The sequence below is a fragment of the Homarus americanus genome, unplaced genomic scaffold (genome assembly GCF_018991925.1).
Source record: "Homarus americanus isolate GMGI-L3 unplaced genomic scaffold, GMGI_Hamer_2.0 scaffold30858, whole genome shotgun sequence".
NCBI classification, from domain to species: domain Eukaryota; kingdom Metazoa; phylum Arthropoda; class Malacostraca; order Decapoda; family Nephropidae; genus Homarus; species Homarus americanus.
In genome coordinates, this window is record NW_024737697.1 from 536,893 (window position 1) to 551,214 (window position 14,322).

Consider the following 14,322-nt stretch of genomic DNA (forward strand, 5'->3'; position numbering starts at 1 on the left):
TGTCAGGGCTGTGTTAGAGGGTGTCAGGGCTGTGTTAGAGGGTGTCAGGGTTGTGTTAGAGGGTGTCTGTGTTAGAGGTGTGTGTTAGAGGGTGTCAGGGCTGTGTTAGAGGGTGTCAGGGCTGTGTTAGAGGGTGTCAGGGCTGTGTTAGAGGGTGGCAGGGCTGTGTTAGAGGGTGTCAGGGCTGTGTTAGAGGTCAGTGTTGTGTTACAGGGTGTCAGGGCTGTGTGTCAGGGCTGTGTTAGAGGTGTCAGTGTTGTGTTAGAGGGTGTCAGTGTGTGTGTTAGAGGGTGTCAGGGCTGTGTTAGAGGGTGTCAGGGGCTGTGTTAGAGGGTGTCAGGGCTGTGTTAGAGGGTGTCAGGGCTGTGTTAGAGGGTGTCAGGGCTGTGTTAGGGGTGTCAGTGTTGTGTTGGAGGTGTCAGGGGCCGTGTTAGAGGTGTGTGTTGGAGGTGTCAGGGGCCGTGTTAGAGGTGTCAGGGCCGTGTTAGAGGGTGTCAGGGCTGTGTTAGAGGGTGACAGGGGAGAGGTGTCAGGGTGTTAGAGGGTGTCAGGGCTGTGTTAGAGGGTGTCAGGGCTGTGTTAGAGGGTGTCAGGGCTGTGTTAAAGGGTGTCAGGGCTGTGTTAGAGGTGTCAGTCAGGTTGTGTTAGAGGTGTCAGGGCTGTGTTGTGTCAGGGCTGTGTGTCAGGGCTGTGTTAGAGGGTGTCAGTTGTGTTAGAGGGTGTCAGGGCTGTGTTAGAGGGTGTCAGGGCGTGTTAGGAGGGTGTCAGTGTTGTGTTAGAGGGTGTCAGGGCTGTGTTAGAGGGTGACAGGGCTGTGTTAGAGGTGTCAGGGTTGTGTTAGAGGGTGTCAGGGCTGTGTTAGAGGTGTGTGTTAGAGGGTGTCAGGGCTGTGTTGTTCAGGTGTCAGTGTTGTGTTAGAGGTGTCAGGGCTGTGTTAGAGGGTGTCAGGGGCTGTGTTAGGGGTGTCAGGCTGTGTTAGAGGATGGCAGGGTTGTGTTAGAGGTGTCAGGGCTGTTAGAGGGTGTCAGGGCTGTGTTAGAGGGTGTCAGTGTTGTGTTAGAGGGTGTCAGTGTTGTGTTAGAGGGTGTCAGGGCTGTGTTAGAGGGTGTGTGCAGGGTGTAGGGTGTCAGGGGCTGTGTTAGAGGTGTCAGGGCTGTGTTAGAGGGTGTCAGGGCTGTGTTAGAGGGTCAGGGCTGTGTTAGAGGGTGTCAGGGCTGTGTGTTAGGTGTCAGTGTTGTGTTTGTCAGGTGTTGTCAGGGTTGTGTTAGAGGTGTCAGGGCTGTGTTAGAGGGTGTCAGGGCTGTGTTAGAGGTGTCAGGGGCTGTGTTAGAGGGTGTCAGGGCTGTGTTAGAGGGTGTAGCTGTGAGGGTGTCAGGGCTGTGTTAGAGGTGTCAGGGGGTTGTGTTAGAGGGTGGCAGGGCTGTGTTAGAGTGTGAGGGCTGTGTTTGTGTCAGTGTTGTGTTAGAGGTGTCAGGGCTGTGTTAGAGGGTGTCAGTGTTGTGTTAGAGGGTGTCAGTGTTGTGTTAGAGGGTGGCAGGGCTGTGAGAGGGTGTCAGGGCTGTGTTAGAGGGTGTCAGGGCTGTGTTAGAGGGTGTCAGTGTTGTGTTAGGGGTCAGTGTTGTGTTAGAGGGTGGCAGGGCTGTTAGAGGTGGCAGCTGTGTTAGGAGGTGTCAGTGTTGTGTTAGAGGGTGTCAGGGCTGTGTTAGAGGGTGTCAGTGTTGTGTTAGAGAGGGCTGTGTTAGAGGTGTCAGGCTGTGTTAGAGGGTGTCAGGGCTGTGTTAGAGGGTGTCAGTGTTGTGTTAGAGGGTGTCAGGGCTGTGGTAGAGGGTGTCAGGGCTGTGTTAGAGGGTGTCAGGGCTGTGTTAGAGGGTGTCAGGGCTGTGTTAGAGAAACTCGGTGATGTGGTAGCTGAAAAAATTCGTGGAGTGAGAAAATTTGATAAGCGAAGATTTTCTTAAAGGTGTACGACAAACTAATGAGACGAGGGATCAAGTTAGATGGACAAATATTCACAAAAATGCAAAATAATTACGCACTGAATAGGCACGTTGATAAATACCGTAGACATACAAATAATGGCAAATAGGAACTCGATTCAACTAAGGATACCCCAAGATAACCATTAAAGGTATATTTCATGATGAAAGGATTACTAGTGTCAAGAAAAATATCCAAGATTGAGGGGACACAAAGGCAATGCCACAGGTTATAATGTACTTTTAATCTGTCCAAGACACATCTATAAATCAAAACTAGGTAAAATCCGCGGCTGTGCAGACTTCTGGTTCAGCTTACTTTAACAGGTGGTCAGGCTTCCAATGCGTAATGACTTTCTTGAGACGACTGGACAAACAACGGGAAGATAAAGATGTTATGTATAATTACCATAGTTTTTTAATTCCACGTTCTAGTATAGTGCCATTAAATCGTGTTTTACAAACAGACGATGACCTTGACAGGCCTCGGGGTTTCATTATGTACACACACAAGCCACATAATGCACATACTGTATACATACAGTAGATGGTAAGATAGCTGGACTGGGAATCACCGTGAGGACTGTCATTTTCATCAGCCTGACTTGGGTTGACTTCAGACTTGTGGTGTTAGATGAACCACTACCTACCAAAAACCATAATCATACCCAAAAATAAAACACCATTTAATTGGCGGCACAAGTAAGAACTGTGTACGTGTAGTATATTTGCATGTGTTGCGTGCACTTGTTTGGGGTTGTGTGCACATACTTGAAAGCGAGTTGTAGGCACACTCGGGTGTATGCTGCGTTCATGTGTTTAGGTGTGTGCACGAGGTTGGATGTATACAAGGGTGTACTGTACATACCGATACACGCGTTTGACTGCCATACATGGAGAGCAAGAGTGTCAAGTTGTCAGACTCGAAGCTCTAATTTATGTCATCACTTTATTGAATAATTTTTACATTATTCATGATGCTCATGGTTGAATGTATGCGTGTGCACAAATGTATGTTGTGAATGTGTGTGTGTGTGTGGTGAACGTTTCTGCATATCATTATATCCTAAACAATTTACCAAAAACCTTGTACACGTAATCAAAGGTTCTGAACCAGTACCTTACACTAACATATATTTCATATACTGTACAATGCACATTTCTATGTCCTAATGCTTAGGGTACGTCCCATAAAAATTAATATACCTAAATAAATGTTCCGTGTTTTCCTTAAGGGATATGAATAAACTTTTAGTTTCGGAAATTAAAGGTGTGCGTTACCAAATACATTATTTTAATTAAAACACTAACTAGGGTAAACCGTGGCACTTGAGTGACACTTGACACATCATTATATCATTATAATCTGGTTGTCAAGGAAAATTATAATCGCGTCCACCTGATAGAAGCCACGTCGACCCGCCACCGACTTATTACATACTATATTATCGTCTTCGGTATTATTTCCGGTCATTAATTTATGATGGCAGATTAATTTACGGCCTACATACTGTATACTACTTCTGGTGAATGAAATATTTTCATATATTGGGTTTTAACATTTACTCTTCCTGTAGTGTGTGTACTGTACAGTACTATGTCCATCTATTTCATCATCAGTAGCGCTGTGTAACCTGCACCTCCACCCTGCCTCTCCATCTTCCTCCATTCCTAGCCTTCCCTTGATCCTCTTTCAGTATCCAATGCGATCACTGCCTTGGCATATCTTAGAGAGGTGGTTCAAGCGAGGAATATATCATATTTATGTAGGTAGGGGGCGAGGACTGGCCAGGCGGTGGCTGCCCTGGTCACTCGTCGGTTCAGTTGCCAGCCACCAGAACCACACAGGAATGCCAACCTAAATACACTGGGCCCCAAATCGGGTATGGCATTATCCGTACCCATTTTCATATGCTATCGTTCTAATGGTGTACGGAAAACGTTCATTTATCTAATATCCACTATAAGGCAGATGTTCTTACCTTGGCAAGGCAAGGAAACCCACAAAATCCTACATCAAATCTCGAGAGGTCGTGATGTTCCAGCAGTAAAATGGCGGTAAAGCTGGCGGGCTTGGTCCCGTTGATGGGCTGCGGTGCCACATGTACACTGTGGTAATGCTAAAAAAAAAATAAAGGAATTTGGTAACATTCTATCAGTATTTATATATATTGTTTGTGGTTAATAAAGAATATTTAGTTTTGTAATGTTAAGTTTTCTATGAACATGATTGTAAGTGAAGGAGTTGCCGTACATGAGTTACTATAGCACCAGTGTGATTGTTGTTGTTGTTCAACAAATGCCAGTGAGAGGTGCGCACTGTGCCGCGGCCATGGTCAGTGTTCTAGTGTCGTTAAGTTATCCTGTGTTCTAGTGTCGTTAAGTTATCCTGTGTTCTAGTGTCGTTAAGTTATCCTGTGTTCTAGTGTCGTTAAGTTATCCTTGTGTTCTAGTGTCGTTAAGTTATCCTGTGTTCTAGTGTCGTTAAGTTATCCTGTGTTCTAGTGTCGTTAAGTTATCCTGTGTTCTAGTGTCGTTAAGTTATCCTGTGTTCTAGTGTCGTTAAGTTATCCTGTGTTCTAGTTTCGTTAAGTTATCCTGTGTTCTAGTGTCGTTAAGTTATCCTGTGTTCTAGTGTCGTTAAGTTATCCTTGTGTTCTAGTGTCATCAAGTTATCCTTGTGTTCTAGTGTCATCAAGTTATCCTTGTGTTCTAGTGTCATCAAGTTATCCTGTGTTCTAGTGTCATCAAGTTATCCTTGTGTTCTAGTGTCATCAAGTTATCCTTGTGTTCTAGTGTCATCAAGTTAGTGTCATCAAGTTATCCTGTGTTCTAGTGTCATCAAGTTATCCTTGTGTTCTAGTGTCATCAAGTTATCCTTGTGTTCTAGTGTCATCAAGTTATCCTTGTGTTCTAGTGTCATCAAGTTATCCTTGTGTTCTAGTGTCATCAAGTTATCCTTGTGTTCTAGTGTCATCAAGTTATCCTTGTGTTCTAGTGTCATCAAGTTATCCTTGTGTTCTAGTGTCATCAAGTTATCCTTGTGTTCTAGTGTCATCAAGTTATCCTTGTGTTCTAGTGTCATCAAGTTATCCTTGTGTTCTAGTGTCATCAAGTTATCCTTGTGTTCTAGTGTCATCAAGTTATCCTTGTGTTCTAGTGTCATCAAGTTATCCTGTGTTCTAGTGTCATCAAGTTATCCTTGTGTTCTAGTGTCATCAAGTTATCCTGTGTTCTAGTGTCATCAAGTTATCCTTGTGTTCTAGTGTCGGCATCAAGTTATCCTGTGTGTTCTAGTGTCATCAAGTTATCCTGTGCCTAGTGTCATCAAGTTATCCTGTGTTCTAGTGTCATCAAGCTATCCTGTGTTCTAGTGTCATCAAGAGGTTATGCTTGTGTTCTAGTGTCATCAAGTTATCCTTGTGTTCTAGTGTCATCAAGTTATCCTTGTGTTCTAGTGTCATCAAATTATCCTGTGTTCTAGTGTCATCAAGTTATCCTTGTGTTCTAGTGTCATCAAAGTTATCCTGTGTTCAGAGTGTCATCAGAAGTTATCCTTGTGTTCAGAGTAATCATCAAGTTATCCTTGTGTTCTAGTGTCATCAAGTTATCCTGTGTTCTAGTGTCATCAAGTTATCCTTGTGTTCTAGTGTCATCAAGTTATCCTTGTGTTCTAGTGTCATCAAGTTATCCTTGTGTTCTAGTGTCATCAAGTTATCCTTGTGTTCTAGTGTCATCAAGTTATCCTTGTGTTCTAGTGTCATCAAGTTATCCTTGTGTTCTAGTGTCATCAAGTTATCCTTGTGTTCTAGTGTCATCAAGTTATCCTTGTGTTCTAGTGTCATCAAGTTATCCTTGTGTTCTAGTGTCATCAAGTTATCCTTGTGTTCTAGTGTCATCAAGTTATCCTTGTGTTCTAGTGTCATCAAGTTATCCTGTGTTCTAGTGTCATCAAGTTATCCTTGTGTTCTAGTGTCATCAAGTTATCCTTGTGTTCTAGTGTCATCAAGTTATCCTTGTGTTCTAGTGTCATCAAGTTATCCTTGTGTTCTAGTGTCATCAAGTTATCCTTGTGTTCTAATTAATAGTTAAGTTATCATGTGTTCTAGTGTCATCAAGTTACATCATGTGTTCTGGTGTCATCAAGTTATCCTTGTGTTCTAGTGTCCTCAAGTTATCCTTGTGTTCCTGAGTAGTAAATAAAGTTATCCTTGTGTTCTCAAAGCCTTATCAGAAGTTATCCTTGTGTTCTAGTGTCATCAAGTTATCCTTGTGTTCTAGTGTCATCAAGTTATCCTGTGTTCTAGTGTCATCAAGTTATCCTTGTGTTCTAGTGTCATCAAGTTATCCTTGTGTTCTAGTGTCATCAAGTTATCCTTGTGTTCTAGTGTCATCAAGTTATCCTTGTGTTCTAGTGTCATCAAGTTATCCTTGTGTTCTAGTGTCATCAAGTTATCCTTGTGTTCTAGTGTCATCAAGTTATCCTTGTGTTCTAGTGTCATCAAGTTATCCTTGTGTTCTCCAACTGCAGTTTTCTTGATCATTAGATCCAGTTCCGTGACTGCCATACCATACATGGAGAGCAAGAGTTGTCAGACTCGAAGCTCTAATTTATGTCATCACTTTATTGAATATTTTTCTCATTATTTATGATTCTCATGGTTTAACATGAGCCTTCCAGACTTCCAGTGGTTTTGTTGCATTTTTAACCAATATTCAGTCGAAGTTTTTTACTTAAAAGATGAATAGATGTCGTCTGGAGCTGTCTTCTAAACCCTACATTTACTTGTCTCAATTGAATAATAAGCAATATATGGGGTGCCCTTAATTTCTTTACCTTAACATTTTTGTAAGTCCATTGTTTATGTTATTAGCGTTCTCGGGGTCTCTTCTCGTCCTCCCAACATTAAGGTATTCATTGTAGGTTTGGTTGATTTTTGATTTGAGTAGTGGGTATTGTTGCACTTTTAACTAATATGCAGCCAAATTTTTTTTTTACTTAAAAGATGAATAGATCTCGTTGAGAGTTATCTTCTGAACCCTACTTTTACTTGTCACAGTTGAATATTAAGCAAGACATGAAAAACACATTGCTCTACTTGAAAGCCATATTGGTTAAAAATGCGTTTAACATATAGATTAATGCTGCCAACGATTCTAGCAAGAACATACTGCTTTTCCACCATAATTATAATTTTTATTGTTAATTGTTAGTGACTGTTCTTTTTTATCATTTATACAATAATACCATTGGCGAGCCATGGGAGGGGGGGTGCATAGTGCATGGGTCGTCTGAATCGCATTACACTAGTCATTTTGCCAAAAAAAAATGTAACCTATATTCACCTGAGCTCTGACCCATTGAGGATTAACAAAATGAAACTTTGATAAAGGTTTAGAAGTGGATCACCTCTTAATTTTTTATTATTGTTGGAACCTTTATGACTTCTTTTATTGTTCTTTTAATATAGCCAGAAAAAAATCTGTGAAAAATGTCAAAAAGGTTTGGATGCCTATTTTGAGTTTTTCTGGTAAATATTGCTTTGTTCTGTACTTTGGAGAAAAATATTTTAATAGGAAAATTTGAAATATTGGGTTTCTAGAAAATTTAATTTCAGTGCATATCAAGTAGGCTATGGCTTCAGTGAGCCTTGACAAATACCAGCAAAAGATACGTGAACTATACACTGTAACAGTAAGATGAGGTCGGTAGTTTATTACTTTATTTTATTTCCGTGACAGCCACACCAAGATGATTCTGCTTTGTGTTGTTGTGAGTATATGAATGAGGATGGGGAGCGCTCCCATGTGCTTCTTGCTTTCTGCAATTGCGATGCCATTGATGAGGCATTTGAAAGGTTAGTTTCCATTTATCATATCTTGAAGCACAGTTAGTCATAATGATAAAAAAGGCTGTGACAATTGTACTGAATCTTTTGCTAAATGTTTCAAGTATTCTTCTGTGGTTCGGGACAATAAAATGTGTAAAAGTGTACAGTGGCCAAAGTGTTTAAGGAATTTGTGGAAGTTTCTCTTCTTTAAGTGAAATATTCTTATCGTTGGAATTAGATGCCAGGTAAGTTTACATGAAGACCCATTTCTTGACTTACAAATGTGTTTGTATAATTTTCTCTCTATTCACAGGTTGTTTACTCTACAGTCCCTAGAAAGAGGAAATGTTAAAAAGGTCATAGACACTCTGTCAGATCGTCTCAGAATACCTTGGTGTGGAGGGGCCAAGAAGGTTCCATTGGATCTGTCTGGTGCTGTACTGTGTGTGATCATCACTGTTTTCTTGGGCTGTTTTTCATGGACTCTTACTGTTGTTACATATGTAGTTATCCTTCCAGCCATGTTGTATTCAGTTCATAGGTGCATCAGAAAGAAGGTTACTCATGAGAATCCCACAACTTATGGAGCAAAAGGAATAAGAGGCGTTAAGTATCCAAGATCAAGGTTTTATTTTGCTTGGGTGACAGTATCTCTTGCATCTCTGCTCATAATATATTATACACAAGTAATTCCTCATGTCAAGATTAGTCTTTATGAGAACTTTATCTTCATGGTCTTCACCTGCCTTTCCTGCACCTGTCTCTATCTCGTTCGTGCTACCTCTTGTGCTGGTTTTGAACCCCAAAACAAAGGTGTGGATGAAGAATGTGAGGAGGTAATTGAATCTGGAGCGTGGAGGTTCTGTGGAAAGTGTGAGACACAGGTGCCCAGGCAAGCTACACATTGTCGCACCTGTGACACCTGCTATCTGCTGCGTGACCACCACTGCATATGGTAAAGCTACTGTCAAGTTTTATGTATGGGTTATGACTTTTTCAGAAATTTTCACCTTCATTAACTCATAATTACCTCTAGTAAATAATTTTACACTCATAGATCCAGCTGGTATATGATAGAATTTCTTGCAACCATTTCTGGCTCCACTTACCGTACTGTACTGTATTATTAATTTACTTTCAGGTTGGACACATGTATTAACTGTGTGAATGACCGGTGGTTTGTGATTGGTCTGATTTGTGGCTTATGTGCCTTATGCTATGGTGTTCATCTGAGTCTCACCACAGTCTGCCACCCACAACATCTTGATGTCTACTTCACCACACTTCTCGTCCCTCACCGTTGTCCAGATGCATTTGCGAGCCTTCAGTGAGTCCCTGCAGGGGGTTAATGCATGTTCAAATGGAGAGAGTTTCCTCACCTTGAGAGTTATGTCACCACAGACTGCACAGCATTTTAAACCTTCCTTGGGGGAGTGTCCCTAAGACCATACTGTAAAGGTGTTTCTGGTCTTGTTAGTGAACTTTGTGAGGCACTAACTATACTGGGAGATAGTGCAAAATTATTGTGTAGTTCTGTTTTAGGGAGTTTGTAGGGTTAGTTTTACATTCCTTATTGTTGCATTAAGTTACCACCGTTAATGGGATGCAGTTAACAGTAGCACCAGTTTCTCTTTACCACCTCCACCCATATATCTTGATGGCTTTAGGCATACAAAACCCCTTGAACTAATATAAAATAATAGATTAAAGGATTGCTCTTTTAAATGTTTTTATAGTGAAGTTGGGACCGACACTTGGAACCCTCCCTCGTCCCATTTAAATGTCAAAGAGAAAAAAAATAGCATCTAGGAACAAAACTCCAACTAATAACATTAAACTTTGGGTAATTATGGCGCAGAAACAGCATGACTCGGATGCATTCTAGAGTATTCTCACCTTCATTTTATATCTGATTTCTTACCAACAATAAATGCTAACTTTGTCTCCTTAATGATTCCTGCCAGCTTTACAGTAAGAATAATGTGGTAATGTCTCACTTTCTTACCTTAAATTATTGTATCCACTTACATACTGTATGGACTTGAGAAGTACCATAGGTACAGATGAGAAGAGAAATTATTGTTTGGAAGGAATGTTTTAATTTTCTCATCAAGCGTATGTAGTGAGATAATTTAGATAATTAAAATCATCTGAAGCATTCAAGTACAGTACAGTAGAACCTCGATAAATTGGACTAATTGGGGCAGACCCCAGTCCAAAAACGTGAATTTGCTACTGGAGTTTAACAGTTAATTCATGTATAAGATTTCTGATAAACTTCCTATGCGCTCATGTCTGAAATATTGAATGTGTGTATCTTTATATAATTTAGCTAAATATCTTTCTCATCAGAAATGGTCATCCCAACGATTATGAATAAACTCATTTAGAAATACATCATTACGTCAAGATGAAATTGGACAGATTTGCAACAGCCAATTAGCTGTAACTCTTGAGGAGGGGGCAGAGCATCTCTTCTCAGCTGGGAAAAAATGCGCTATACATTAATATTAAGTTCTGATAGATGTGCTACAATATTATTTACTCAGTGCACAAGACAGATCCTGTGGTAAGCACCAGTCTTCTTGAGCAGTGACAACAACTGTGCTTGAGAGATGGTGAGTGCTGGCAACATTATTAGGGAGAGCGGTGTCAGCTGTACCAATCAGCTGTTAACGCTCTGTAAACAAGAGACTGAGAATATACTACAACGCAATAGCTCAATTGAGATTGAATGTGGGATTTTTTGAGGAAAATTAATTATTTTTCTATAATGTTTTATTAGTGTGGCACCAAATGAACCTAAATAATATGGGAATTATGGTGAATTGTATACTGTCATTATAAAGGGATGGCAGGCTGCTGAGCACGGGAGGTGGTGAGTTGTCCTTCTCTCCCCGGATACACACCAAATGTATCTTTGTACAGTATCTTAATACAATTCTTATTTTAATCCTATAATTCATTCATCTTAATCTATTTCATAATAGATTCTTATTATAATAATCGACTTCGGAGCTGCTTGGTTATTTCAGAATCACCCGAATTCAAATCATTTAATAAAAAAAAAAAATGAATTAAGCCCAAATCCAATTTATAAAGATCTGAATTAATGAGTGTACAGTGTACCGAGTTTGTCACCATAGAAAAGTTTTCTAATGTGTCTACATTTTATTTATGGTTGCTACACAAATAGGGTACAGTAGAACGTCGATTTAAAGCGATTCAATTTAAGATTATTGATTTAAAGTGACACCCACAATTAAGGACACTGATTTAATTTAAAGTGAATCTTTCCTATTTTGCGCGAGTCAATATGGCGCATCACATTTTATAATTCGCGCCTAATGTTTCTCTGGGCACGCTACACTGTCCTAAGGGCAAAGCTGTACTGTACATGTAATCAAAATAATGTACTAAATGATTACTAGAATTTTTGTCAAGTGCAAACTATAGCATGATTATATTCAAATTGATCACTATCTCATAAGAATTCCAGCAATGTAAATTATATTCTCCCTGGTCACTTCTATGGCATTTTATAAACAAAGCTAAAGGACATAAATAAACAAATAAATACTTCACAAGACCTTCAGTTCCAACTGTTAAATGTGTCATTGTCACCTCCCTCCCTCCCCATCTTCCCAGCCAGGGAATATAACTTGCATTGCTAGAATTCTTGCAAAACCGAATAATTTGAATATAAGCGTCATATGTTTTGCACAAGAGATAAAAATTTAAGCCCTTTGTAATAAAATAAATTAAAACTAAAATTTGTATGTCTAATGTGAACTATTGCATGTATAGTATATTCAAACTAATCACTATCTTATAAGAATTCCAGTAATGTTAATTATATTCTCCCAGGTCAGTTCAGTGACATTTTATAAGAGAAACTTAAAGTCACTCTTAAGGACAGATAAATAAATAAGCACTAGACTTTGGCATCAACAGTCAAACATAATGCCTCACCTCCTTTCCATCCAGTAAACAGACCATTTCATGTCCCTTAATTTTAGCTGTGTTGATTTATTATTGTTTTAACATAATACTACAAAAAACAATGTGTTTCTTTATTCTAGGAGATGGGCTAAGGTGCATCTGGGTAGACTCTCAGTCTTTTAAGTATTTTGCATTTTTCTCAACTACCAAACTAAATTATCCCATTGAAACAACACTTGGATTTAGTGTGAATTCGGTTTAAAGCGACCTCTCTTGGAACATATCTCGTGTTATATCGACTTTCTACTGTATACAGTACGCCATTATCCATTTTCTTCTACCTGTGTAAAGTATATAGGTGTAGGTAATGTTGGTAACAAAATGTTTAATTGTTTCAGATCAAGTTTATCAGTGTCGGGGGCCTGTTACGGTATACTCCTGGCAACGTTTGTAGCTGTAGCCCTGGTTCAACAACTAGTCTGTGTACTCAGTGGGGTTAGACTGAGAGAGTATAGGAGGAGAAGAGAGCTTCCTAACCAGTTCAGTTGCTGTTCTTTTAGAAATGGTTTTAGAAATTGCTTCGTTTTCTGGTGGAGACGGTGAAGGTATTATATATTTTACTTTACAATTGTGGGATGGGACCATAATTCTCCTCAGGAATGTGCTTTGTCACCAGTTGAAATACAAATTAATATAAAGATTGCTTTGTGATTCTAGACACAGAAAAACTCCTGTCTATACCAGTAGCTGGGGGGTACGGTACTTTTGTGCGTGAGGTGCATAGAGAATTACTCTTTAAATTACAGTATGTTAGTGGGACATTTAAGGTGTAAAAAAAAAAATGAATAACCATCTGTCATCCTGGTAATAACTGAGATAATGAAATTTAAGTTTAACATTTAAAATGTGGGAAAAAAACCCGACCAAGTGCCTTTTTATACATTTACATTTTTATGTTGAGCATAGTGCAGAAATTCTATTTTATCAGATTCTAGGTCAGTGGCTCCCAACCTTTTTTGCCTGCGACCCTAAATTTCCCAACAATATGGTGTCGTGACCCTCAGGCATATAATATAGTATATAGCTTGAATGTTAAGCAAAAATTTTTTTATGACTTTATGATAAGTACTATATTTTAAAAATTGTTTGAGGGCCCCCGCGACCCAACTGAGGACACCCTGCAACCCTGATTTGGGTCGCGACCTGAGGTTGGGAACCGCTGCTCTAGGTGGTTGGAATTTTTTTTCAAATTTTTAATATGCTAATTTAGAATGTTATCTCAGTTGATGAGAGGTTACACCCCCCCCCCTCTCTCCTCCATTTTTTTTATACATCTTGGATGTCCCACTAACATAATATACAGAGTAATTCTCTATGCACCTCATACATAGAGAAACCCCTTGTATCGAAGGAGTCGTTATTATTATTAAAGCTTAGGTGATAATTCCCAAAGAACTTGAGTGTTACCTGATTTTTTTGTAAAAATATGTTTTTCAATGTAATATGCACAATAGTCATGTAATTTATATGATTTTACAAATTGAGTGTTTATGTAGCACTACTGTATTTACAAGTTGAATTTCTACTGAAAGTATTACAAGATACTGTACTGTCATGTTGACGAGACCCACAATGATGGAAACACTGTACACCTTGATGCAAGGTATGAGGGAAAAACCTCAAGTTATCATATATCTTTATTGAGCTATTAGTGTTGTAATAAACAATTTAACTCATGGATGGTAACAATATATGCATAGAAGTTGTGTTAATAGGCCAATAATTTCCCCAAACTAATCACCGCTAATATGGAAAAAGTCCAACTACTCCTACAAGAGCTCCAAATTAAGGTATTGTTTCACTATTTTAGATTATTCAGTAAATCATCTGTACTTTGACTAAACATTAACAATGAGACTGGTTTTATACAGCATTAATTGAATAACTAATATAAAGTGATGGTAACTGAAGGTGGTAGTGTGTGTAAATCTAATACAGTAATGTCCTGCCTAAAGTCTATGTAATGACAACGTGAAGTATGATGCTAAATGGTATAAAATATATAACTACCCGGTAAATTATCAAATCTTAATTAAACAACTCTTGTAGGCTTTTGAGTTACTTCAGCAAGTATAAAGAATTTACAGTTCTCATGCATACCTTATCAGATATATAAATGATGAAATGAAAATGATAATGCTAAATTAGAAGGGTAACAAAAGCACAGAAATTATCACTTGATAAATTTGCCTGCAAGAAGTTGATGATTGTAGATTCAGCTGTCACTTGGGGTCTGAATCAATATGGAGCTCCTGTACTTAACTGATTCCTAGGATACTGGATAGCAGTACAGTGGTCCCTCGGTTAACGAACTCAATTCGTTCCAGAGGGTCATTCATTAACCGAAACCATTGTTTCAATGGGATATTGGGTAATTGGTTCCAGCTCACAGAAAAGTATATACAAAGTAAAGCCAAAAATGCATTGTCAGAAACACTCCTAAAATTCCCCTTAAATCAATCAATCAATATATATATATATATATATATATATATATATATATATATATATAT

General features: G+C 39.1%; 2 protein-coding genes across 5 annotated transcripts in view; one reads left to right on the top strand and one right to left on the bottom strand.

Moving 5' to 3' along the window:
• Positions 1 to 4,078, bottom strand: part of LOC121873520 (zinc finger and SCAN domain-containing protein 2-like) — a 35,764-nt gene extending 31,686 nt beyond the window's left edge. For 2 of the 3 annotated variants that reach the window (XM_042377111.1, XM_042377108.1), the window contains exon 1: positions 3,959 to 4,078. The gene's annotated coding sequence lies outside the window, so the exon portion shown is untranslated. Of the gene's footprint in view, positions 1 to 2,295; positions 2,447 to 3,958 lie in introns of those variants that run through there. The other variant, XM_042377110.1, reaches the window with a different exon arrangement.
• Positions 4,079 to 4,215: 137 nt separating this feature from the next.
• Positions 4,216 to 13,521, top strand: LOC121873521 (palmitoyltransferase ZDHHC23-like). 2 transcript variants are annotated; one of them, XM_042377112.1, is made up of 5 exons: positions 4,216 to 4,311; positions 7,719 to 7,834; positions 8,121 to 8,762; positions 8,949 to 9,134; positions 12,148 to 13,521. In XM_042377112.1, the coding sequence occupies exons 1-5, from the start codon at positions 4,231 to 4,233 to the stop codon at positions 12,350 to 12,352; spliced, it is 1,230 nt and encodes a 409-aa protein (XP_042233046.1). In that variant the 5' UTR covers positions 4,216 to 4,230; the 3' UTR covers positions 12,353 to 13,521. The 2 variants fall into 2 exon arrangements, with proteins under 2 accessions (XP_042233046.1, XP_042233047.1); XM_042377113.1 differs by lacking the exon at positions 4,216 to 4,311 and adding an exon at positions 6,217 to 7,507.
• Positions 13,522 to 14,322: the final 801 nt, after the last annotated feature.